The following is a 27,937-nucleotide window of genomic DNA, read 5'->3' as shown; positions in this document are numbered from 1 at the left end:
GTTGACCTGATGGTGTGCTCAAATTTTCAATTGGAGCACTTTGAAAATTTGGACCTTCACTGGCAGTGTTCGGGTTTTGCGCAAAAAACCACTATGAACACTCCTTACCCTCTCCAAATGCTCTGATACCAGTTGTTGAGGATAGGGAATGGTCCATAACACAAACACAAGCAAGGAATCACAAGGAATACAAGCAAACTCGGCCTACATCCACAGGAGACATAGAGAGAGAGAGAGAGAGAGAGAGAGAGAGAGAGAGAGAGAGAGAGCCTCACTATATCAATAGGAAATACAATGGAGGAGAAGTAACACACTCAAACTCAATTCTCAGCTCACCCTCTATGCCTCTCTAACACAAGACAACTCACTTGCTATTTACAGTGCTAATTACACTTGTTGTATTCTCCTCTACAACACAACCTATTTTATAGGGGAGAAAGGAGCAGTATTTGTTGAGCCAACAATTTCAAGCTACAAATCTAGACTATGGAGGAGTTGTTGCCGAAAAATAATCATGTTGGATCATGCGTGATTAGGTTGTAATTTTTTACTTCCTCTCTTTACATTTATTGCACCCGCGTGGGCCAACAAATGCACATGTTCATATCCCACTATTTGCTGGAGATTTCCAATTTCCAAATTTGGATGGGTTAAGGGTCCAAATACATGTATGGCAAAATTTTCATGGCTGTCAATACAAACTTGATATTTTTCAAGCATCATCCATATGCTGAGTTTAATTTCTGTTTTCAAGATTGCAAAGATATGATTAGAGGTAGAGATAGCATGTCTTTGATTTTCTTCCATGCTTGAGCTTGGGTTAACCAACAATTACTGCATATTTTTCAGAATTTTACTAGATTACATTTTTGTATTTATTTTTAAACTCCATCATACGTCTGAACTTGCATTAGTTATCTTAAAAAAGCATACAATGGGATGGAATCACCGGTATTTCTAGTGGCCTAAGCTTGCATTCTCAAATTAAATCACCCCTGTATATGCTTGTAAGGTTAGTGAGGTTCTCATATAAATATTAATTTGAATAATTCAGGTTCATATCGTATTAATTATTCTAGATATAAACAATACAAAAACACAAAACTAAAAAAGGCAGCCTTGTTCTGTATTTACACTTCTAATATTCTATATTTACAAATATTAATTTTAAAATCAAACGAATGAAAAGTGGAAGAAAAAAATGAAAATAAAAGTCTTATTTACAGGATGAACAATATATCCAAAAAATAAAAGGAAAAGAAAATACATGAAAGAACTATAAAAATAAGTCGGCCATTAATATTTCTACGACGACATACAATAAAATATCAATAAATGGAATGCAGATATTAGTTTCATTTAAACCAAAAAAAAAAAATGAAAATTCTAAAATTCTAAAAATTCAAAACGAACCTTTGAAGAGGGTAAATGCCTGCAAGGGCACTGAATGTCATCACATTCTCGGGTCAAACTGACGTTTTTGGGAGATAATATACTATACCATGGAACGCAGAATTTCAACATCATCAAATTAAGTCTAATTATTTGCAGTGAAGATTGCCAAACTAGGAATTTAATGTCCCTCTACAACTAATGCCGCATCAAGACCTGCCCTATACAATACAGACGAACATGGTTTCTCTCCCCACTTATTAAAAATTGATGAGCAAACTGATGGACTCCCACACCAGAAAACAGTGCTCGCCAACAAGTACACTCATGCTGCCTCAACTTGGGATGCACCCATTAACCAAATATACATATTATAAGGGAATGGGTAATGACTTTTGTACAAGATGTCGAAACTTAAAGAGAGGCATGTTTACCTATGAGCAGATGGGTGAGGCATTGGATATGCCATGGCACCCATGTTCACAGGGGCACCAGGAACTACTGGGCCTGGAACTGGAGCTCTGACACCGTATGCCATGTGGGTCGGGGAAGGAAGATTTACCGGAGTGCCCACCGCTGAAACAAGGTGTCCTCCAACCGGTTGCCCGATGGTTGTAGCACCATACATGCCGACTCCAGGTGTCCCAGCTGGGGTTTGGGAGGCCTGTTTTGTTGATTTGCCAGAGCAACCTCCTGCCACCAAACCATTTGTTTGACCAGTGATGGGCCCTTGTGGTGCTGCGATGTCTCCATTGTTAACACTTGTGATATCATGGATGCTGGATCGCCTCCTATCCTTGTTCATAGAGTTTAAACGAATGAAGTACTTCTGTGCATGGCTCGCCACCTGGGTAGGTGTCCTTGTCACTACAAAGTTTCGGGATATACTCCGCCAATCTCCTTTCCCATATTTATCCAAACCAAGAAGAAACAACCTGTTCTATCAGACGACACAGATACAGTAAATATAAACTACAATAAAAGCGATCAAGAAAACAGAAGCTTTTTTTAAGAATAGGGACTCGAATATAAAGTTGAAGACAAGAACATCAGAACAGATTGTTAATTGTTTTTTAGTTTACTATGCAGGTAACACAGCATCATGCCTCCTACATTAAATCCATACAATTGCAGTAGACTAGAACTACAGGCTTCAATGACACAATGACACATTAGAACTTCAATTGCTACAAATGCACATGGGATGCATGTTCCTAGAGTAAAATGCCATAAAAACAAAAAGAAACTGGTAAAAAGCATGGCAAAATTGTAAAATTATAGAAAACCTTTGAAAAGTATAACTAGGCAAGAAAAAAATCCAAAAAAAGGTCATTAGAGAAGCTAAACATGAAGTTTATGATACTTTATATACTAGATTAAAAACAAAAGGAAAAAGATTATATATATATATATATATATATATATATATATAAATTTTCTAGAATTACAGAAAAAAAAAAAAAAGTTAAATTATTTAGGTAATGTAAAACGTATAAAGGAAGAGAATGATAATATCTTAACTAAAGGCGAAAACATAAAAAAAAAAAAAAAAAAAAAGTGGAGTTACTCTAATAGGTTGTTTACCGAAAACTGAATTGGAAGCTTGAATTTGGTTGTTTACTCTAATAGATTTTGAAGATAGGTCACTCCCTCTATTTATTATATAAATTAAATATATTCTAATGACAATAATACCCTGACTAACTCTCTCTAATTGACATACTAACATACTTAATAACAATGATACTAAAAGACATAAATAACCTTTAACACTCCCCCTCACATTGGAGCATATAAATGTCATGCTCCTAGCTTGTTACAAATAAATTTAACACGAGCACCCCCCCCCCCCCCGGGCGCCCGCGGGGTGGCGGGAAAAAAAAAACGCTTTGGTAAACAAATCAGCAAATTGCATCTCAAACATCACATAAGCGGTAGTAATAAGCTTCTGTACAAGTTTTTTCCAATCAAAGTGGCAATCAACTACAATGTGTTTTTTCCACTCATAGAAGACCGAGTTGGAGGCAATATGAAGAGCAGTTTGATTGTCACACATCAACTTCATGGCCGAGAATGAGAAATACCCAATTCTTCCAATATGCCCTCCAACTAGACAAGTTCACAAGTAGCGTGAGTCATAACTCTATATTATAATTCAGCACTTGACCTAGCCACCACAATTTGTTTCTTACTCTTCAAATAAACCAAATTACCACCAACCAAGAGCAGCTTGATTGTCACACATCAACTTCATAGGCTGAGAATGAGAAATACCCAATTCTTCCAATATGTTCTTCAACCAGACAAGTTCACAAGTAGTATGAATCATAGCTCTATATTATGATTCAGCACTTGACCTAGCCGCCACAATTTGTTTCTTACTCTCCCAAAAAACCAAATTACCACCAACCAAGATACAATACCCGATTGTGAATGTTCGGTCCAAAGGCAACCCATCCCACTCTGCATCTGTATATCCATAGATATAAGTGTGACCCTAATCACAATATAAAAGACCTCTCCTGGATGCACCTTTGAGATATCTCAAGATGCAAATTACTCCATCCCAATGACTTGTCCTCAAAGGATATAGAAACTAACGCATGTAGCAAAAGATATATCCGGCCGAGTGACTGAGATAATTCAATTTTCCAACAAGTCTCCAGTATTGTCTAAGATTAGGTAGCAAATTGCCCATATCCGACACTAACTTGCTATTAGGATCAATGGGTGTATCAACAGGTTTTTAGATCCCAACAATCTAGTTTCATCCAACAGATTAAAAACATACTTCCTTTATAACAAAACAGTTCCCAAATGAGATCCAGATACTTCTATACCCAAGAAGCATTTCAACAGTCCCAAATCTTTGGTTTGAAACTTAGCCTATAGAAAAAGTTTGAGACTCTAAATACCTTTATCATCATTACCTATAATAACAATATCATCTGCATAAACAACAAAAAGGATCCTACCCAATGAAGTATGACAATAAAACGCAAAATGATTCATTGTACACAATCGAAGACCAAACTCAAGTATTACAGCACTGAAACGACCATACCATGATCTAGGAGACTGTTTTAAACCATATAGAGCCTTCTTGAGCTAACAAATCCATCAAGGCTGACTTTCACAATGTAAACCCAACAACAACCAACCACAAACTTGTCAAGAGCAAGAGGTACCAAGTCCTAAGTGCCATTGTCATATAAAGCATTCATCTCTTCAACCATAGCATTCCTCCACCTCGAGAGACTGTTTTAAACCATAAAGCGCCTTTTTGAGCCGACACACCAACCCTGATTCCCCCTGAGCAACAAACCCAAGCGGTTGCTCCATATAAATCTCCTCTTCAACATCACTTTGCAAAAAGGAATTCTTCACATTTAACTAATGCAAAGGCTAGTGACAACTAGAAGCCAAGGAAATGAATAGACGTAAGTTTGGCAACTAGAGAAAAAGTATCATAATAATCCAGACCATACACTTGAGTATTTCCCTTAGCAACAAGATAGGCCTTTAGACGAGCCACAAAACTATCAGGGTTGACTTTCACAGTGTTAACCCAGCAACAATCAACCAAAAACTTATCAAGAGGAAGAGATATCAAGTCCCAAGTGCCATTGTCATGTAAAACATTCATCTCTTCAACTAAAGCATTCCTCCACCAAGAATGGTATAAGGCTTCTAAAACAAGTTTAGGAAGGGTAGTTGATGATAGAGCAGTAACAAAACAATAATAGGAGGGTGATAAGGAGTCATAACAAACGTAGTTGGAATTGTGTTGAGCACATGTGCATTTACCTTTCCAAACAGCAATAGGAGGATCAACTTCATAGGGAGTATAATCATCTAACGAGGAAACCAAAGGCTTGGTGGTAGAAGCTAGAGGGGACTCTTCCTTGGAGCTACCATCATGAATACACCAACAAATTAGAATGATCAAGACAATAAGGACTTGAACTACATGGACGCTCAAATGGTTGGTTGGGCAAGGACGGCAAAGTAGAATCTAAAAGATTAGACAAAGAAAAAGACTTATTGAGCTCAAAAGCACTCAAGGACTGGGTGTAGTAAGGTGTTGACTCAAAGAAGGTAACATCGACAGAAACAAAGAAGCGATACAATACAAGACTATAACAATGATATCCCTTTTGAGTATATGAGTAGCCCAAAAAGACACATTTTATAGCATGAGGATCCAACTTATCCACCCTAGTAGTTAGTTGATAAACAAAGGACACACACCCAAATATACAAGGAGAGAGAGAATAAAGGTTAGATAGGAAAGAGAACAGAGTAGGGAATTTTACTAGTAAGAACAGAGGATGGCATCTTGTTAATCAGATAACAAGCCGTAAGTAGAGTATCACTCCAAAACATTTTAGGTGCATTTGATAAAGTAAGGTGCGAATGATCTCAAGAATACATCTATTTTTCCTCTCAGCAACCCCATTTTATTGAATGTGGGCACAAGATGATTGATGGACAATACCAAACTAAGTCATATAAGTAGTGAATTGTGCACTAAAATATTATTTAGCATTATCACTTCGAAGTATTTGAATTGGCAAACCAGATTAAGTCTTTATTTCAGAACAAAAGGCACAAAATAACTCAGAACAATCTTTTACTAAATAAAACCAAGTCATTCTTGAATAATCATCTACAAGTATCGGAAACGCAACTTGGACACAACTTTACTAGGACCCCAAACATCAAAATGAACTAACATAAAAGGGCTTGCAGCCCGTTTATTGACTCAAGAAGCGAAAGGGACACACTAGTGCTTTCCCAACTGACAAGACTCACAATAAAGACTAGAAACAGGACTCAAACTAGGGACAAGACATTTGAACTTTTCTAGTGAAGGATGACCAAGGTGACAATGAATTTGGAAAGGTGTGGCAATAGCAGTGTAGGCAATAGAAGGAGATAGCGGCTCAAAGTGATAGTCCACCGGCTTCCCGCCCTCCGCCAATTGTCTTCCTCGTCTTCAAATCCTAAATAACCGCAGAATCAAGGAAGAATGTCACTGAACAATTCATGGATTTAGTAATCTTCCTAACTACCATAAGAGTGAAAGGAAATTTAGCAATATAAAAAACTAAAGGAAGAGAAATAGAAGAAGTGGGATTTACAGTCCTAATTCCCTTGAATACAGTGGTGGATCCATCAACAAGAGCAACACAAGGTAAATTTGCAAGATACTAAAGAGTGGAGAAGAAGCTAGGTATACCTATGATATAATCAGTGGCAATGGAGTCTATTACACAAGGACTAAGACAAGAAGTACTAAATGATAAGCATACTGTGGGATTACCTATTTGGGCAAAAGATGCAATGGGAAGAAAAGCTTGTTGTGACGCTTGATACTGCTGGAACTTGGAATACTCTTCCTCTAACATGGATACAATATAGTATCCCCCACTCAGCCCCAAAGGTGAGGTGGTGCCTGCATTGGCTACCCCCAAAGGTGTGAGGTCGGTGGTGGCTGCATTGGCAACACATAAAGGTTTACCGTCGATATCCCAACATTGCTCAATAGTATGATTACTCCATCCACAATGAGTGCACTTGCAAGGAGTACCTCTACCTTGTCCATCTCTACCTCCACGACCACTCTAACCACCTCAATAACTTTTGCAGTTTTTTGGTAGAGAACTAGAATCAACCTGTGTAGCAAAGGCTATCTTCTCAGAACCAGATGCAAAAGCAGGAGAATGCATGCTAAAGCAAGCACAAAGGACACGAGAATAAACATCAACAAATGATGGCAGATCAACACTACTAAGTATCGGGGCCTCAAAGCTCAAGCCCGCTAGAACATGAAGGACTGTCATTTGCTCCCTCCGCTTCTGTATCTCACAAACGTTGGCAGTTATAGGTTGCACAACGTTATGCTCCTCATGAATATGATTCATCTCTCCAAAATAATCTGAAATACTCCTATCTCCTTGTTGTAACTAAAAGTACTCCTAGGATAAATCATACATACGTATAATGTTACTAAAGTATAGAAGTTTGACATAATCCTAAATCTCCTTGCACGTATCAAGATGCATACACATCTGTGCAATCCGGGGATCCATCGAATTCCATAAAAGGAAAACGATCAAGGCATCTTCTTGAACCCACACTTCTTTTCTCTTCTCATCAAAAGGATCAGATTGGAGGAAGTGGTCAGATTTTCCTAATCCAACTAAATAAACCCGAACAACTTTAGACCATTGAACATAGTTCTTTTCATCCAACTTTTGAATAGTTATATGTGGCAGCGATGTAGGAAACAAATTTTTGGGATTCACAAATTCCATCCCGACACTCACAAATCAGCAGCCACACCAATGTCAAACAAGAAGAACAATCAAAATTAATCTAGACAATCACAAACTATGTAAAGCACCGGCACAACCACGAATGAGGTGAACGACCCACCAATAGATCTAGCACTGCCACAGCCTCACAACTGGACATACAAACACTGCCATTATTCCAAAAAAACTCACAAAGAAGCCTTCACAAATCCCAAGCAGAGATTAACAGAGTACCGCGAGTGCATGGTCGAAAAAGGTTGGATTTTTTAGCAAAAAATAGGCCCAACAGCTTACTCCAAAAGGAATCAGAACATGGCAAAGGTAAAAAATAAGAAAAAGGTGGTCAAAAACTCATTCACACGCTAGCGCATGGGGTCGGCACTGCCAGCATTTGGCTAGCGCGTGGCGGCAGTGGGAGCTCCTCTGGCGATGGGGTTTTGTAAGGTTAGGCTTCAGCGGGTTCTATGTTTGGGTATATGGTTGGTTTTGTGGGGTGCAAGTGGATCTAGGAAGGACAGTTGCGGGAATGGCTTTTCTAGCGATGGCTGAGAAGAATAGGGTTTAGATTGGATTATGCTCTGATACCATGTTGAGATTTTCATTAAAATGAATGACCTAACTTGAAAATAGGTCTCTCCCTCTATTTATAATACAAGTTAAATACATTCTAATGACAATAATACCCTTACTAACTCCCAATAATTAACATACTAACACACTCAATAATAATAACACTAAAAGAACCTCTAATAGTGACAAATGAGAAAAATCTTAAAAATAGGAGATCTGTTCGCTTAGAATCACTAAAGTTAAGATCGCTTTAAGATAATATCCCAATTGAAGTTTGGAAATTTTTAAGCGATATAGGAAGTATATGGTTAACTAATCTATTCAACACTATTATAAAAAGGAAAATGCTAAATGAATGGAGGAAAAGTGATGCAAATCAAGGCATAGGAATATAAGGAAAATTCAGAAATAAAAACTGAGAGTTTAGAGTAGTATTACACAAACCTTCTTTGATCCAAGCAACTAATAAATCCATAGAATAATGAAAATACGAATGCTGTTAATTTCAATTCAACAAATAAGACTAATTCTAGGAAACACAACTTAATTTTCAAATTAGTACCAGTAACAACGGATTTCTGCTAGCCACTCGCACCTTTAGCTGCAATGAAGGTACTAGTAGGCACCACAGGATCGACTCCTCAAAACACTAGCCTCTAAATCTTTAAACCCTAGCTAGACTTGAGCTGAGCTCTGGAGAAAAATCTTCTCAAAGAAAAAATGCCAAAATACCTCCTAAAAAAGTGGCTAAAGACTCCTATCTATTCTAGGGTTGAAGCTTCCAAGAGAAGCCAATTCTAATTTTGCTCATAACCCCCTCTGAAAGCCACTTGTGTTCTACAGCCCCACCAAAAATAAATCCTTCCACAAAGTTGCCGCTTGAATATTACAAAAGAGACCCCAAAGCTAATTTGACCAAAATGAGCCCAAAATTTCAGAAACTGCAAAAAATTCTCCTAGCATCCATAAATAGCAACATTTGATATAAGCAGAAAAATAAATAAAGTTGTTGATTACATCATTCCCCCCTTAGAAAGGGCTCACCTCCATGCAAATTGCTCAACACATGGCAGGTTCAATCTTCATGAACTCCTTGTGGATCCATGAATTGTCATAATCAGGTCTGCCAACCTATTTTACCAAGAATCTGAAATATATTCCAACCCCAGTCTACACCCCTTGCACATCAGCACATGTATGACAGCCTCAATTTTTGTCTACCTTGCTGGAAGTGACTTTGCTAAAGTTCTTGCACTCAACACTTCGTATATCATCAAGGAACAGGTACAAATCAGCCACATTAAAGATTGGTGATATATCCAAGCCATGACACAGTTCAATTTCATAGGCACTTCACTAAATTTATGCACAAATCTTTCAACCTTTCAACTTGTGGTAAGCACGAAAATCTCTCTTTTTGAAGAAAAACATCATCCAATCACCAACCTAATATTCCTTGACCTACCTATGTTGATTAACAACTTTCGTATAGAGTTGGTTCACACATCTTGACATCATTCAGCATATGCTCCCATTTTAATATCTAATACTTTTGATGGTCAGACTTTCCTTTCCACATGACTAGAATTCTGAAGTGATTATCATTTTCTCATCTAATTTCCTGCACCTTGATTGCCCTTTTCGCCACATCTTCTCCTTTGCAAGTAACCATTTTTGAAATTTTTGTAGTTTGAAATTCATCTCTATGGCTGCAGTTCATAGCCCTGTTTTCCATATACATTCTCCAAGTTCCATCCATCTTGGGAGTGAGTAAAGCTAGCATGACACAAGGACTTGGGCTTTCCTGAATAAATCTCTTTCTAAGATGTTCACTTTTTGAGTCCGATCCCTGGTTTTAATTATGACAAACTACATATTACTAATGTGTGTGCCTAGTACTTGAATAGGTCATTAATTCAGTACACACACATGAGAAAGGATTGTTGGAAGCCTGAAAGACTTAAAGATCATACTCCTAGCATACTCCATGGAGAATCCGAAGAGCAGAAGAAAGAAGAAAAAGATTCTTATTGTAAATACATTTATGTTTTAAATTTGGTCTGTAATAATCTATATTGGTCTGTAATAATCTCTGTATGTCATGCATGTAGGTAATTGTAAGTTCAACAAGACCATAGTTTGACCATAGGGAGCCAAAGGACCTTAGGGCACCCTTCGGATAGACGCCGGATTTTTGGGACTATCTCAAAACAGCCTTAAAAAAGACCTTAGGTCCCTACACATATGCACAAACAATCCCCATAATAACTTGCTCAATTAGGGGATCAAATTGAAATTGAATTAGACCATATAGGCAAAATTGTGAGAGATCGGGCGACCGAACCCTTGGTGTTCAAAACACCTCAGGCGCCCGAACCGCTGGAAAGTCGGCGAGTTGACCTATTTTCGGGCTACCGAACTAGAAATGATCCTATCGCTCTCGGGCAACTGAACCCATGTCAGAGCATTTTTCACCAACTCAGGCTGCTGAACATTTTAGTTCAAAATAGGCCTTAGGCGACCAAACACTTGAGTTTGGTTAACCGAACTTAGCTTCGAGCACCCAAACCGCGGACAGAAAGTTTCTGACTTTTGTTCAGCCAACCGAGCTTGAACTTGGGCAACCGAACCTTAAAAGATGGTTTTTTTAGCTGAGTCTATTCGGGCGACCGAACCATAGTTTAGCCACCCAAAACCTCACGGGTTACTTAATAATTTACCGTGGTTTAAAGGGTTAAACAGGGTTAATTTTTCTAAATTGATTTAAACAAATCTAATAATGTACTACATGTCCTAAACGGTCATAATTAGGCCTTGGTCTATATATATGAGCTCATTTGTGAGGATTAGTAATAGATTAGCAAAAATCATTAGCAAATATCCTCTCTATTTTTGAAATCCTATTTTGCACAAATACTCTCATTTCTTCATTCCCTTGATACATTTTAATATTGTGAGAGCATATTGATTGTGCTAGTGCTTGTTAAATATTACTAATACTCCCATTGCCTTGATTGTTTTTTGATATTGATTTTGAGGGAGTTTAGTTAAATTTATCCCACAGATTTGAACATTATAAATCTTGTGTTGGGATAAACTAACAAGCTTAAGGATCTTTGCATTGTCATTGCAAGATTCCTATAGCTTTGATTTTGTTGTACAAATAATTTTTACAAACTATAATATTTTCAAACTACTCTTGTGCCTTTTTCATTGAAAAAAAATATTTTGAGTTAGTTTGAATATTTGAATTAGTTGAAACCCTGATTCATTATTGAGATTTAATTTAACTTGTTTCAAAGATATAGCTTGATTAGAACACTCCTGAGCATACTAGTTATCACATCTTGTTGAGTGTTTGCTTGCACAAAATTACATCACTGAGCTTACAATTCCTATGTTATTGATGTGCATTGACTGATTTGTATTGGTACATATCTGCTTATCGGAGAAGCATTATATTGTACACGGTTTGTATTGTAATTCGATTGTATTCCAAGCATGGGCCTAAAGAGGGAAACTAGTCCTGTGGAATAGTCTCGGATTAGCTTCGACCCGGTTAGGAAAGTTAGGTGCACCATCCTGGTAAGGTGTAAGTTGAGGTCAACCCTATTAATTGACCTAATTGTAACCAGTGCCGCTCCACACGTTAAGTGAGCATTAGTGGAATCCTTGGGCTTGCGAGCTAGAGGCGGGGACGTAGGCACAATTGGCCAAATCCCAATAACATATCCAGTGTCATTCTCTTTCCCTGCACTATTTAATTTTCCGCAGTTATTTGTTTATGTTTTCAAATTCTGTGAATGCTTGGGAAACACTAAGATTGTGATTAATTGTTTAAATATTTGCTCAATTATTTATCTGTTATTGGGGAATACTTAGATGACCTTAGGTTAAGTTATACTGTTGTTGGATTAGACAAACCTAGGAAGAATTTTTAAATCTCTAATTCACCCCCCCCCCCTCCCCTCCCTCTTGGGATTGCACCAAAGCTAACATAAGAAGTTCCCTAACTTGCTTTTGAAGTACTTCATGCTCCTTTGGGCTCATTTGATAGTGGGCCAAATTAGGTAATGTAGCACCTAGTAAAAGATCAATTTGATCTTGTATATCCCTCATAGGAGGGACTCCATCAGGAAACACATTTGGCATCACATCTTTGAACTTATTAAGAATCTCCTTGACACCATTTGGAAGCTCCAACTGCAGCTTCTCTTCCTTTTGAAAGAGGACATAAGTTAGCCCACTTTCCTTACTTTCTTGAGCATCCCTTTTATTTAAGGAGCAAGTGAACAACCATTTTCTTGCCTCTCAACAACATCATCCTTCATCAGTTTCACAAGCTTCTCGTTTCTCTCACCATCATTCACAAAAAATAAATAACTACTCTTGATACCATCATGGATTGTGCCCCTCTTATATTGCCAAGGCTGCCCAAGAAGAATATGACATGCATCCATGGGATTGGGAACCACATCACAATAAACATATTCATTAAAGAAACCAATTGAGAAATTAACGAGGCGTCTTAAGAGAAAATTACCTCATTTTCGTTCTTGAACCACAGAATTCGGTATTGTTGTGAATGTCTTCCAGTTTTAAATCCTTGTCTACCATCTCTTGAGAAACTATATTCTCACTGCTCCCACTATCAATTACCCAAACATTCAGTTCGCAAGATATTCTTAAGCAGCCAACTGTCACTGCTGGTTGGAGGGAAAAGTAATGACCTTCAAATGACTAAAACCTCACCAAGGATGTCACACTCAATCCCTTCTTCTGCCACATCATTTTCAGCTTCCACTTGCTGCTCTTGGTCCACAATTGCAAAATTCTCTTCACCATCAGCCTCTGGATCCTCAGCAAGATTAACTCTACCTTCAGCCCTTTTTGGACACTCATTGGACCTATGGCCAAGCATGAAGCATCTATAGCATTAGACCACTGTTTCCCCTAGTTTACTTGGGCTGCTTTACCACTATTATTGCTGATTGGTTGGTTATCATGCATAGGACAGCTGTTTGACCACTTCCAGTGTTGCCACCCACCTTACTTGATGCACCACTGCTGTGTTCTGTCCCAAGCTTCTTAGGCATGTTGCAGGTGTCTTGTCATTCAACTTTTAGTGCAAGCTGATAGGCATCACTCATTTTATAAGCTTACTTGGTCTTATACGGTCATTTTTAGACCATTCACATAGCAACTAACCATTTGAGCAACAGTTTCAGCAAGATTGCACCTCAATAAAAGCCTATGAAACTCTTGAGTGTATTCTTTGACTGACTTCTCATGCTGCCTCAAGTTTTGAACCCTTTGGTCCAAGGTTTGATCAAAATCCCAGGGTAGGAATTGAGCCTTCAGCTTCTCTTTCATCTAATCCCATCTTCTGATTTTCCTTTCCCCCCTATTCACACAATCAATTTGATAATGTTTCCACAAAGTGTGTGATTTTGAATGGTGGTTGGCCGGGAGATGTTTGGCTGGCAGTCGGCACATGGGGTCTCACTGGTGGATGGACACCAATGAAATTTCAGAGAATAGGGTTTCAGGGGCTCCTATTTTTAATGGTGAGGGAAGTGTTGTAATATTCTAGCTGGAAACTGGTGTTTTGAATTTCAGGGACACTACTGTAATTTCCAGAGAAGTGGATGATGAACAGTGCTTCAAATTTTGAATTTTCCTTAATTTCTTTGCTAAATTGTTGAAAGTATCTGATCCAAGATAATGTGGGCAGAAATTGGAAGTGGAATTGCAGTTATTTTGGCGGTTAAGGTTCAAATTTTCAGATGATTATTTGAAGGAAATGATAACAGACAGTTATGGATGCAGGACAGAAGATTGTGGGTAAATTGAATTTGCTCTAACACCAAATTGATGTAGGACAAGAAACTGAAAAAATAAAAAACAGATAGAGAATTGAGCAAGAGAAACTTAGAAGGAAGAGATGAAGAAGAATTAAGAAGGGAAAAGGTGGTAGGACAGATGCAGAAACAGTAATAGAAAGAGTTAAAAGAACAGAGAGAGAGAGAGAGAGAGAGAGAGAGAACAGAGGAGCAGAACAGAACATAACAAAAAAGAGAAAGGAAAGAGGGAGGAGGAGGAGAGGAGAGGGAAAGACTGCACAAAAAAAAGGAGGGAAGTGAATTGGAATTTTGCTTCAAATCTGATAACTGTCTCTAATACAATACAAAGAAAGTATTTATATACCCAATAATAGTATAATACAACTAATACACATAATTACAAAACAACCCCAATTAAAACAAATAACCAGAAAGTACTTAAAAACAAAAAATACTAAGATAACCAGAATTTCCCAAACTTAAATAAAAATCTCGGGCACAATATATACATATAAAGTTCTCCATCGGTGGTTCTCCATCACATCATAGCCATCAGTCCTACTGCAACAAGTATGATCACCATACACGGAGGTGCAACCTAGATTACGAAAACATGAGCCAGGCAGGACTCTTTGATCATGTGTTAAAAAGGCCCAAGAAAGAAGCAAAGGATGATAAGAAGTGAGTCATGCTGGCGAAACAAACCACTGATATTAGCTACCCATCACTAGGTATGCTAGATGAGCTGCTGAAGACATTCAGGCAGTCTCAGATTGACAGTTAAGAGTTACGATGGCATGCAAGATCCAACTTACCAACATGGAGAATTTCAAAATCAGCGTGATGCTCCATAAATCTTGGATGCTATTATGCATCAATGTTTCACTGCAATACTCAAAGGGGCAACTTTAGATGGTGCTGAATGGTACCTAATGTCAGTAATCTTGATCAATTATATGAACCATTTGAAACATGTTTAATCAATACTAGATCTGATGGCTACGAGGCCAGCATTCCAAGAATCTCTCTGTGATTATTCCCAGAGATTCAACATGGTAGCCTACAAATTCCTGTATTAAACCAAGATATTAAGATGATTGATTACATGGCTAGAATGAGATACGTGAAGTTTAATTTCTCCTTTTCAAAATCTTCAACCAAAGACTTGTCATATCTACTTTCATGGTTAATAGATATATCTGATCTATAGAGAGGAAGAAGAGGAAATGGGAACCGATACAACTTTATAACAAGACTAGACTCACCTAAATCTTCCTTGGTTGGAGATCCTGATGCAAATCTAGAACAACAATCAAGTTTGATTGCTGGGAAAGATAAAGGGCAAATCTGCCAGGCAAGAATATGAATAAATACTGTTGATCTCACTGAGAACATGACCATAAGACTGCAAGGGTATAATGAATGAGATTGAGTACTTAATGAAGTTAGGTTCTTAGAATGAAAATTTGTGAGCATAGAGAACGTGAGAACTATGCAATCAAGCTAAAGCAAGGGTTTCTTCACATTATTCTAGTTATCTAGCCAGAGAGGACAACTTGGTTCCTCCTCAAATCAGATAGTGGAGGAGTTGGCAGAAATAGGATCGGTGCCCAAGTGAGGAAAATTAAGCATTCCAAATCAATTCCAAGCTTCAAGAGCCATCAAGATCAAAGTCGACCTAGTTCTGAGGGCAAAAGCCAGCATGTTCATGTTGTCAGCCACAGATATCCTGAGCATGGACTCAGAGGTTAAGGTGCACAAGTTTAGAGTAGATCCAAAATTCTGGCCTATTTGGTAGAAGAAAGCATGCACAAGACAAGATCCACGCCATTAGTGAAATGGAAAAGTTTTAAAAGCTGAGTTTACCAGAAAGGTGCATTATCCTAACTGGCTGGTGAATGGGTTCATGGTTAAAAAAAGTCCAATGGAAAGCGGAGGACTTCACCTGAACCTAAGGAGCTAGCTGCTGCATTGACACCAATGGCTGGTCAGTGGCCTTTCATTTAGAGGGGGCAGTGATGCAGGGGAAGCATCAAGGTTCTGCAGCCATGGGAGAATTTAAAAGAAATAGAAGAGAGGAAGAAAGGAGAAGGGAGGAGATAGGAGATACCAGGGGAAAACTCACGTTCAATTCAACAAATCAAATTTGTTAACAACTGCCTACATCATGGCTTTCACACGCTATATATAAGAAGGCCTCTAAACACATGAAATTACACACATACCCCTAAAACTACATTACATTACAAACATACCCCTAGAATACACAATTACTACAAACAAGCCCCCAACATAAACAATCCTAATACAAGCAAACTACACACACATACTTAAACAACTAACTAACTAAGCACATTTGGGTTTCAGACCCAATAAATCATTCACCCTATTCTTTGACATAGACCTCCTAATTGGGTGGAATGAATCATCCAAATAGCCGCTTCTCGTCCTACATTAATTCCCTCCTTTTGAAAAGAACTTGACTCCGTCTCGTTGGGCAAAGTACCAAGAAGTCCATCAACATGAATACAGTCATCTCATTTCATAAGAAAGGAACCAGTAGTATGCTTCAACTTGGTGAGTGAAAGAATTCGTGATGGCATCAACTTATACTTCTTGTTGTCAATGGAGAGGGAATAAGAATTCTCATGTCCATCATGCTTCACCTTCCTATCAAATAACATGGTTGGCCCAAAAGGATATGACAAATTTTGAGAGGAAGGATATCACATTGTAATGTCTCCATAATGGAACCAATCTTGAAGGTAAGTAAGCAGCGATCATTGACCTTCAAGTTAGTATTATTCACCCAAGCAATTTTGTATGGTTTGGGATAAGGCTCAACTTCCAAATTTAACCTCTTCAAAGCTTCTTCAGAAACTACATTTGTGCAACAATCAGGATCAATAACCAATGTACAAGGCTGTTTTTGGCATATCACTTGAGTTTGAAAGATGTTGGTCTGCCTCCAATCTTCTATCTCTTTAAACTTGTGGGAAGAGAGCATATGTCGAAGCACTAAACAAGTTTTCAAATTGCCACCATCATCTAAGCCACTTGGAATTTCTGTTTCAGCTTCAACTACCTGAGTATCATCATCATCATCTTCTTCTTCTTTTTCTGCAACAGCCATCAATTTGTTAGGACATTGTGCAGCTCGATGTCCAAAACCTTGACATTTAAAGCATATGAGTGCTGGTTGGCTCTTAGAAGTTGTTCCAGAATGCTCAGGAGTCTTCCAAGAGGTATTAGTCTGAGCACCTTTACTCAATTGCTCAACTGTCTTCTCTCATACAACTCCACTAGTACTCTTCTCAAACCGAAGTGCTGATGTAGCTCTAGGAAGATTGCATAGCATGTCCTCAATCTGAGTGGCAAACTGTGTTGCATCCCCAATTGTAATGAGATGGCATGCAGCAAGTTTGGAGGCAACAGCCGGCCTTGACCCTTTTCTGTACAAAGCTATCATAACTTCCTCTTTTCATTCTATATCGGCACGAGTATCCAAATGATAGAATCTACTTTTGTACTCCATAACTGTCATTTCTTCTTGCTTCAAATCAAAGTGTTGGAGATGAACACGCTGTTTATAATTGAGAGGCACAAATTTCTCTTGCATAGTTCGACTTATTTCGTCCCACATTGTAATCTCACCAAATCTCCTTCTTCTAAAGATCTCCATTTGTTTAATCCACTAAATTCAAGCAGTTCCCTTCAATTTTGATTCAGCAAAGTACAACTTTCTAACCTCATTCATGTCATACCATTGGAAATAGTACTCCAAAGAATAAACCCAATCAACAAATTCATCAGGAGAATCATCACCATTAAAATCTGAGACTTGTTTAATTCCCTTACTCAAATGAATATTTCGGCCTTCACACAACTCAAAAGCATGAGGGACAGCAGCTATTTTCCACCATCTTGTTTGGTAGGAAATTCCATGGACATTTACCTAAGGCTGCGATTTCAGTTGTTACCCTATTCAAAGCACGAGTAATAGTCTCCAAAGCATGTTCATATTTTGTACCCTACCAGATAACAACTCCACCTTTGCAAACAATTCAACACTGGTCACCATGATGCAATTATATGAAGCAAATCAAAAACTTCACTTTCAATTATTTAAGAACAATCTTCAACTCACCTTTAATCTTCAGTATCACGCAGAAACAAAACAAATTCACTAGCAAAACTCACAAATGCAGCAAAAGACCTGATTTTTTTTTATGCAGGCAGCGGCAATTTCAGGGCTTTGTGCCAAAATTATCGTGTTTGCTTGTAGTATGTCATCAGTGATCAAAATACCATGCTACATATAAAAAAATCGTGGAGAAAACACCAATTTCTCGTAGTTTGGAACCAATTTCTTGCGATTCTGGCAGCAGGAGGGGAGTCTGGCAGAATCCCACTCGCAGTTGCTGGCGTGTGGGGCACATGAGTCGCCGGCAGCAACTTTCCAGCAATGATTTTCTGGTGAGTGGTAGATTGAAGGGTGGTGAGTAAAATGGTGGTGGTGTGTCAAAAAGAAAAAACAACTCCTGCATGGTGGATTTTGAAGGGCGCCACAGCTGGAGAATTTCAGGTGGCATGTGGGGCTTCACGGCTAGTCAGTTGATGATGAAATTTAGAGGGAAAAGGTTTCGGGGATTTCTGTTTTTGGTGATATGGGTGGTGTTACAGAATCTAGGCTGAAATCAGGGTTTTGAAAAATGGGACACAATTGTAACTTCAGAAAAAGTTCAGAAACTGCAGAACTGCATTTTGGTTTTCTCTCTCTCTTTTTTTTTTTTTTTTTTTTTTGACTGAAATTTCAGAACAGAGAAGAATCAGAGAGAGAAAATGATGGAAGGAAAATAGAGAAAGGAACAGACAATACGGAAGAATGTAGAAGGAGAAGAAGAAGAAGAAGAAGAGAGAGACAGAAAAGAGAAGGGAGGGTAAAAGCAGAGCAGAGAGTGAGAGAACAGAACAGAGACAGAGCAGAAAACCAGAGAACAAGAAGAGAAGAAATAAGAAGCAACAGCAGAGAAGGAGGGAGAAGTTACAGACCAGAGGAGGAGAAGGAAAGAAGAAGAAGAGAAGGAGAAGAAACAGCAGAAGAGGGAGGTGGGGAAGAGGAAGAAGAGAAGCAGAGGGGGTAGAAGAAGATTGAAAGAAAAAGATGGAGGATTGAAATGGAAGAAAGAGATCGTAGTTGGGCTTCGATACCAAATGATGCAGGGGCAGCATCAAGGTTCTGCAGCCATGGTAGAATTTAGAAGAAATAGAAGAGAGGAAGGAAAGGGAAGGAAGGAGAAAGGAGATACCAGGGTTACTCACGTTCAATTCAACAATTCAAATTCATAACTGCCTACATCATGGACTCAAGACACTATTTATAAGAAAGCCTCTAAAAACACATGAAATTACACACATACCCCTAAAACTACATTACATTACAAACTTACCCCTAAAATATACAATTACTACAAACAAGCCCCCAAAATAAATAGTCCTAATACAAGCAAACTACACACACATACTTGAACAACTAACTAACTAAACACATTAAGGTTTCGGACACAATAAACCATTCACCCTATTCTTTGACATAGGCCTCCAAATTGGGTTGAAATGGTCCATCCAATTAGCCGCTTCTCTTCCTACATCAGACGGATATACTAGGACTTCCTTCAAAGGTTGGTAAGACAGAAGTTCTTGAAGATGTAGTAGAATACTTCGCCAAATAGGTGGAAGCAAAACCTTTATGTCAGATTACTGAGGAGGCCATCTGCAATCAAATTATGGATCATAGTAGTTGAAACCGCATAGGGATTGTTAGGCTGAGTTGACAAATCAGATTACCTAATCCAGTTTGTGAAATCGCAAGCGTGCCACAAAGGATACTTTAGGCTAATAGAATGACGTGTAGACTCCCAACATGGCTTATGGGTGGCTCTAGTTGAGATAGCAAATTTACGAATGCAATCAAGGCTAACCTAAACAATGCTTATTGCACAGCCAACTAAGATCTTCTTTCAAGAGTGCACAGAGGCTTATGCAAAACTTAAAAAGAAACGATCAAATATGGATAAGCTCTCACCAAATTGGAAAGGACCCTCTTAGATAGCTGGGATAATCAACGCTGGAACTTATAAGCTAAAAGATCTTCAAGGTAATAGCTTGGACATTGAATTAATAGGGAGGATGTGACAAAGTGTATGTTGGACTCTTCAGGGGATTTCTCTTGCAAATCTTTCTTTGAAGGAACTGATTTTTTCTATCATAGTATTTGGAAGTCCAAATTTCCCCTAAAATTAAGCCTTTTATCTAGTTGGTTGTTCTTAATAGAGTTAACACCAACAATCCATTGTAGGTTCTAAGGCTTTATCCGTAGATGCGTGTTTCTTTGTTTTGATGGTTCTGAAATTGCCTCTCATTTATTGTTACAATGTTTTCTCCTTGACAATTTGAAATAGGCTATTTATTGCTTTTATTGGGGAAAGCTGGGTTTGTCCAAGGTTCGAGGGAGGATATGTTGGTCATTTCTTTTTCAGAGTTTGGAAGGACAAAATGAGTAAAGATAACCCATTCCTTTGGAGATGTGGGTCGTATGCTGTGTTGTGGGGTGTTTGGATGGAAAGGAACACTCTTATATTCAAGGGGAAGAAGACTTTGTGGACTTTGGTTTGGGACAAGATTCAATATTTGGTGTAAGTGAAGCCCTGCCCTCCGGCTTAAATCCCAAATAAGGGATAAATGGGATATATGGTCCCTACTCCAAAAGAAGACTTGGGAAAACTCTAAACCAAGCTTGTGCCAGGGGGGAAAAGGAGGCGTCATGAATAATCAAGATCTTTTTCATGGTAAAAGGGTTGCCCCTGTATATTCATTCTATGTATTCAGGATTGCTATATTATTCCAATGAACATCTCCACCAATTCTCAGCCAAGTTCTTTTCTTGTCCTATGCTAAGGTTCCATTTGGTTTGCAGAATAACTATTCCTTGGAATAAGATGGAATGCAGTGAGAAATTTAGGAATAGAAGTGATAGTTATTCCTTAAATATTCCTTATTATTTCATCCAACATTTAATAAGAAAGGAATAGACATTCCCATGGTGAAATTTGAGAATAGTTATTCCTCATTTATTTCTTGTTATGGATTCATAAAATCTTTCACTTTGTTATTTGCTTTATCATAACCCTATAATTTTTTGTATAACTAATCGTAACAAACCTATTATAACTAATCTACTCCTAGGAATAGGCATTCTGTGAACCAAATGCAACCTAAAAGTGAATCTGCAAATTCACAAGTTGTACATCAAGATAAAAGGGATTGACAAAGATCTATATTCCCATTTCCTACCTCCAAGCAAATGCACGAGTTTTGTTGAAGCCTTATTCTTAAGCTCTGGAGCTCATAAGAGGATGAAAAATGCTATCTAAGACATTAAAGGTTGAAAGAAATGGAGAAGGCCTATTCTCAATTTCAATCCCAAGGAACACGTCAGCATGAAAAAGGTGTGCTAGAAGCCATATTCTCCACCTTATATGCCAAAATGCAGGTAAAGGGGATTCATGTTCCCTGCTCCAAAACAAAGACTTGGGAAAAGTCTAAACCAAGTTTTGGATCAGGGTGAAAAAGGTGGCCTCAAGAACAACACCTAACCTTATCATTGCACTAGGTTGTTCCAATTCTGAGTCAAGGTACAAAGGTGGCGCTATGAATAACACCTAACCTTTCTCAAAACCCATTTATTCACTAGGTTACCCTTGATCATGAAAGTGGGGTGTAGTTGAGCTATATCTAAAGCATTATATCATGGAGCTAGAGTCTTAGATGACCAGCTTGTCTCAGCCAATTGCTCACTTGAAGGCTAGACTAGTGGCAGAAAGCCTCAAGGTCACACTTACATGTATGGTTTATATTATTTGGGCATGTTCTCTTATCTGGCTAAACTCACTTCCATGCATCAGTTTTTTCTCTTTAGCTACTACAATTCATCAGCCTTTATACTAGTTCAATGTTAAGAATGCCTCCCTGCATACTAATATTCTTGTTAACCTTGAACAACCTTTCGAGTTTGTTGCTCAAGGAAGTCAGGGATGATAAGTAGTTGAAAAAATCTTGCTTGAAGCAGTCTCCTAGAGCATGGTCTGGTTGACTCAGTGCAGTAGTGACTATTGTTGATCTTCAAAGATGTGCAGCAGATCATTCTATATTCTATGTCGTCATACTGGTGCAAATAAAATTCTACTTATTCTTTACGTGGTTGATATTGTAAACAAAGGTTATGGCAGTCAAAATATAGAACATTAGAAGCAATTTTTGCATATCAAGTTCTTGATTGATGATCTAAGAACATTGAAATACTTGACAGCTATAGAGACCTCATTTGAGGATTGTCTTGTCACACAAAAGAAAATTCTTCTTGATCTGCTAGATAAGACAAGGTTATTGGGTGGATTTAACCCTCTTGATTAACAGTAAAGTAATTCTAGTATGAATTGTCAGCTGATTGTGAACGATTGTCAAGAATTGTTAGAAAGTTTTATAGTGCAATCACTCAGCAAGATATCTCCTTCGCAATGAATGTTGAGAGTTAGTTCCTTAGTTACTGGAATATTGTCATCCATATCTTGTCAAAGGTGCTTGGAAGAGGTCTTTTCTATCAAGATCAGGGTCACACTCAGGTTTAGTTATACACACATGCAGATTGGGCTAGACCACCCTTTTGACAAAAAAATCTATGACTGAATGCTCTTTGTCTGCTGATGGCAACTTTGTGTCTCTGAAGAATAAGAAAACTATGATTGGATGGTCAAGTGCAGAGTCTGAGTATAGGAACTGATCTATACTGCCTGAATTGATTTGGTTAAGAATATGAGTTGACATGTGATAATCAAGTTGTTGTTCATATTGCTTCATATCCAGCTTTTCATGAGAGGGCAGAACATTTAGGCATTTTGTTCAGAAAAAGCTTGTGCAAAAAGGTCAATACAACCGCCCGTATTACGTATTAATATCACTTAAAGTAAATCCTTGTCGGTTGCCTGTAAAACCTTGGAGAGTCATACAAGCTAGGAGCATATGATATACATGCATATAGTACCCTTATTACCACACAATGTATCACTCCCCTCTTTGAGATATATTATAAATAGAATGGGAGACCTAACTATTTGGTAGGTTCTCCAGTCAAAAGAAACTTCAACTTTTCACTCTCTTTCTCTCACAAGTTGATTTGCAGTACTCCATCTTATTTTCCATGAGTTTGAGCTTTCCAAATAGGACCTCTAACAGGAGGCTTCAGATTTGCCACTCCCCTTGGTGGGATGGTTGAGGAAACCTTTACTTGCAATTTGTAGGGGGCTTGAGGTCTTTAGGTTGTGAGTAGATTTATGGTCTGGAGATCAAGATTAGAAGCATGGAAGTAGGTTGGCACCCATAAGGTTTGAAACTTGCGCAAACAGTAATCAAAAGATCTTCGCTCTGCAGCTTCTTGAGTAGTAGTGCAGCAATCTTTACAAACAGCTTTTGCAAGCTTGCACAATTTTTTTTTTTTTTTTTAAGATCTCGTTGGCAGCACACCCTAGGGCACAAATGTTTCTCTCTATCATTTTTTTTTGATAAACAAAGAATTGTATTAGAGGAGGAAAAAAATACAACAAAAAGAGGACAACAGAAGTAGGAAGAACAAGATATACTCCCAATACAAAAAGGAAAACAGCAAGATGATAATATATATATATATATATATATATATATGCATATAAGCTTTAATGGAGCAAAGCAATCCAAAACCATAGCAAATCATCCAAAGATACATGCCAAAAGAAAACATTCACCAAAAACCATAGCGTCACAAGAAACATGACTTCACTCCAAAGCAAATTAAAGGAACTAGCCGCACCCTTAAGAATTATTGCATTTCTCTCCAAATACACCAAATGATAGCCTTAACCAGCACCTCCACAAATCCTTCCTTTCCTTCCCCTTACCAAATTCCCTCCATAATTTATGCAGAAACCTCCATAGAAGGGACAACCCCAATTCTCACCAAAAATAACAAATTATTCCAAAGAATCCAGTTGGAGGGGCAATGTGATGCGGAACAAAAAGCAATAGAAACAGAACAGAAAAAAATATGCGTGAGGAAGCAAAAGAGTAGAGAGAGAGAGAGAGAGAGAGAGAGAGAGATAGAGAGAAAGGGAACAGGAAAACCAGTTTGAAATTCAAATATTTAACCTTCTAATACAATAAACAAAGTACTTGCACACCCAACATTACAACTAAAACAGATAATTACAAAATAATTCCAAAGCACTTAAAATACACGAAATAGACTAAGTAAACTTCTAAAATAACCAGAATTTCCAAATGGAAAAAAAAATCATAATTTCAAAAGCTATAGCTACGATAATAAGAATCTAAAGTTCTCGATTTATAGCTACGATAATAAGAATCTAACTTCCATTGTTAATGAAAACTCGACCAAATTTTACAATCACCCAACAAGAGCAGGGAACAATTATCCATGAGCCATTCAACTTGTAACTTATATTGTCCATTTTCAATTGACATACAAATATCATCGTGGTCCGCCCCTTCCCCAGACCCCGCATACATGGAAGCTTTATGCAATGGGCTGCCCTTTTTTCTTCTGCAAATATCATCGACAACTAATGCTTTTCCCCTCAAGATTCCCAATTCCAATAAAGTTGAAAAATGGAAATTGTCACACTTGAAAAGATAATTCAAGGTTGGAAGCCTATGTGTCACAAACTTATTACAAGATTCAACAATTACATCTTTTAAAAAGCTCTTGCCTTGAATTGAATTCCCAAATTTAACCTTGAATTTTTTATTAAAAAATAATAATAATAAATAAAGAAAAAACTACTGATCCCATGTTGCTGAAGCTTAACCTGATGTCAGAGTTCTAAACCTCACATCCACTCCCATGTAGGACAGTTCAGTCGAGACCACCAAGCAGCAACTAGCCATCTTTAGGGTTTTTTATACTTTCCAAGTTCCTTCTAAAAAAATCATTCCTTTTGGCATAAAAAATGCCGACAGACAATAAATAATTTTAACTTAAATAACATAATATTTAATCCAAAGCTTAAGTTGTTAGGCTGTGGGCCAACAATTTATATCAAGCTTTAACAATTTTCAATCAACATTTTTAATCCTCATTATTCCTTCAATGACCTCAATAATACAAAGTTATTTTTCAAGAGCAACATTAACTAGATGCATAAGTAATTTAACAAAAAAAAATTTATTATAAATTTCTAAAATACTTCTGTAACTCCCATTATCTCCCCCACACCCCATCATCTCTCCTAAAATAGAAGTATGTCTGGGACTGTAGCATATACACACAATAGTGTGTGCCCACAGCTAGTGTGCGTGCATGCGTTTAAAGTATAGACCCTTAACTACCCGACAAATATTTCTAAAGCAATATACTATTCCAAACAAATGTGATTAAAAGAATAATGGCAAGCGAACAACAAAATTTTATACAGAAATGGGAAATTATTATGTTAATCTTCCCTTCAAATAAGAAATTAAATTACTAAGATTTCAGGAAAAAATAAAACTACAAACAGCATAAATAATTTAAAGCCTTTCCTCCCTGAAATAAGCGTGATTTACAAACCGATAGCATTCTTGGGACGTGTGAGAACATTTATCTTAAATTCAAATTCTCTCTATTCTCACCTAGCTCATCTCTTTCATTGGCTCAATGACTGTTGAGCTGACCCTCCCAAATGCTAATAGGTAGACAAGTATATTCTACCAGTACTAACTTGAAAGAAGCCATGCACAAAATAAAAACATCTTAAGCAACAATTATTAGCACCTATATCAAAGCATAACAACCTCAAGCAACGATGATTAGGCGCAGCATTATACCATGAGTTGGGGCACAAAGAAAAAAATTGGTATGATTTCTAAATCGAGGACAGACATTGTAAAAGAAAATAAATTAAGTGTAACAAAATAACCTGTGCTCATCCTCTGTCCAAGCAATTCCCTTGCGCCGCTCTTGATCTGACCTTGAACCCTTCCCTCCGTGATTGGAATCACTGTTGAAGTGGCTATAATGGCTGCCCTTTTTACCAGCTCCTTCATCACCAACATGGCCCGTCGAACCCTCTGACGTAGAATTATAGATAGGCAGAGGCACACAACCAGACTCAATCTGGTTAACATCTTCAACCAAGAGTTCATAGTGAAGTTTAACCTCCCCTAAGGTTTTTCCCGGCACATCAGCTGCAATCTTTTCCCATCGATCTGAAGAATCCTCAGGGTAAGTTGCCAGGGCATCCTCAAACGCTTTATCCTGCTCTCTACTCCAGGAAGAGCTACTGCCCATTTCATCCATGTTATCTAGGCTTCGTTGGAATCTACTATAAAGGGTTTCGCACACAACAATACACAGACACACGCACAGAGAGAGAGAGAGAGAGAGAGAGAGAGAGAGAGAGAGAGATCTAGCAAAGTACTCTAAAATATACGACTATCAATAACTAAAACCATGGATTTTTTTTTTCTCTTTCTTTTCAAATTTAGTCCTTTGAAGTTGGATCTACAGCTATAAACAACAACTATTTAATTAGCAGATTGGAATTTCTTGAAGTCGGTGCGGCGCACTCGGAAGCAGGAAGAGCAAGAAACGGAAGAAAAGAGAGGTGCAGGAGAGACCACCTTCAATTAAAATTACAGGAAAAGAAGAAGAAGAAGAAGAAGAAGAAGAAGAAGAAGAAGCTGATTGCGAATCAAAACCTCACTGTGAACGCAAACGAATTAGGAGTGCCCAGAATCTGATAAACCCCAAAAAGAGCCATGGAAAAGAACAAGCTTTGGGAAGAAAAAAAACCCGGAAAGAGTGCGGAATTTACAGGAGGGTAGGCATTGAAATTAAGGATGACGTTGATGGGTTATCCTGAAAAATCAAGGGAGTGCAGCCCACAAGAATTGCAGTAGGGGTGGGGTTGGTCCCATCGCAACAACCACTTGCATGTAATACGACAGCTGGGATTGCGAATGCCTCCAACTTGTGAGGCTGAGACGAGAGTAAGAGACTGGAACTCCCATTTATAATATGACAGATTATAAATCCTCCAGAGCTAGAAATATCTCAATACAGACAGCCAAAAGAGAGACAGAGAGAGATGTCGGATGATGAAATAACCTTTTGCAGTTGCTGGAAAAAAGAGAAGAGGATGAAAACTGAAATTAAAAAAAATCTCTGTGCGTGTATTGTTGTAAACCTGGGTTTTGGTTTCGTGCAAGTTAGAAACTCTTTCAATGTCGCCAGCGAACATCACCTATCCGCATCCGCCACACTGGACTCTGTTTCTGTGAGAGAGAATATACAAAGGGTTAAAATGGTCATATACTTTTGCGGATTATAATTATAATGTTACATTTTTATTTTTTATTTTTTTTTTTGCCGCACATGTTGTCTGGCCTCACAGCCAAGATAAATTCAGATTTTTACTTCGCGAGGCAAAAATTGAACCCGAACTTATACTGTCAAGCAGCCCACCGCAAATTCCCTGCCACCTAATCCAACACCTAGGGGAATGTTACATTTTTTTTTAATCTTTTGATTAGGGGTGTTTATGAATGGAATTTGGACCTAAAATTCTAACTAATCCAACCTTATTAGTTTGATATAGTGTCATTTCCAAATCAAATCCTTGAAGATGCAAGTTGACTTAATTTGAATAAATTTATTTATCGGGTGAGTTGGGTTAGGTTGGCGTTTCCTTGATTAAAGATAAAGTAAAAAAGAAAAAAAAATGT

General features: G+C 37.9%; 1 protein-coding gene across 1 annotated transcript; it reads right to left on the bottom strand.

Moving 5' to 3' along the window:
- Positions 1-1,498: 1,498 nt before the first annotated feature.
- On the bottom strand, positions 1,499-27,473 carry LOC131153059 (transcription factor SRM1). Its single transcript, XM_058105088.1, has 2 exons — positions 26,131-27,473; positions 1,499-2,327 (listed from the first exon to the last, which is right to left on the bottom strand). Exons 1-2 carry the CDS (start codon positions 26,508-26,510, stop codon positions 1,823-1,825), a joined length of 885 nt encoding a protein of 294 aa, XP_057961071.1. The 5' UTR covers positions 26,511-27,473; the 3' UTR covers positions 1,499-1,822.
- Between the last annotated feature and the right edge of the window lie 464 nt (positions 27,474-27,937).

The sequence above is a fragment of the Malania oleifera genome, chromosome 4 (assembly GCF_029873635.1).
Source record: "Malania oleifera isolate guangnan ecotype guangnan chromosome 4, ASM2987363v1, whole genome shotgun sequence".
NCBI lineage: Eukaryota > Viridiplantae > Streptophyta > Magnoliopsida > Santalales > Ximeniaceae > Malania > Malania oleifera.
This window is presented reverse-complemented; position numbering and strand designations above follow the sequence as displayed.

Coding starts and splice junctions, on each gene's coding strand:
- LOC131153059 (XM_058105088.1), bottom strand. CDS start 26,510: ATGGATGAAATGGGCAGTAGCTCTTCCTGGAGTAGAGAGCAGGATAAA. Junction 2,328..26,130: donor TGGACAGAGGATGAGCACAG/GTTATTTTGTTA, acceptor CTGATAGAACAG/GTTGTTTCTTCTTGGTTTGG.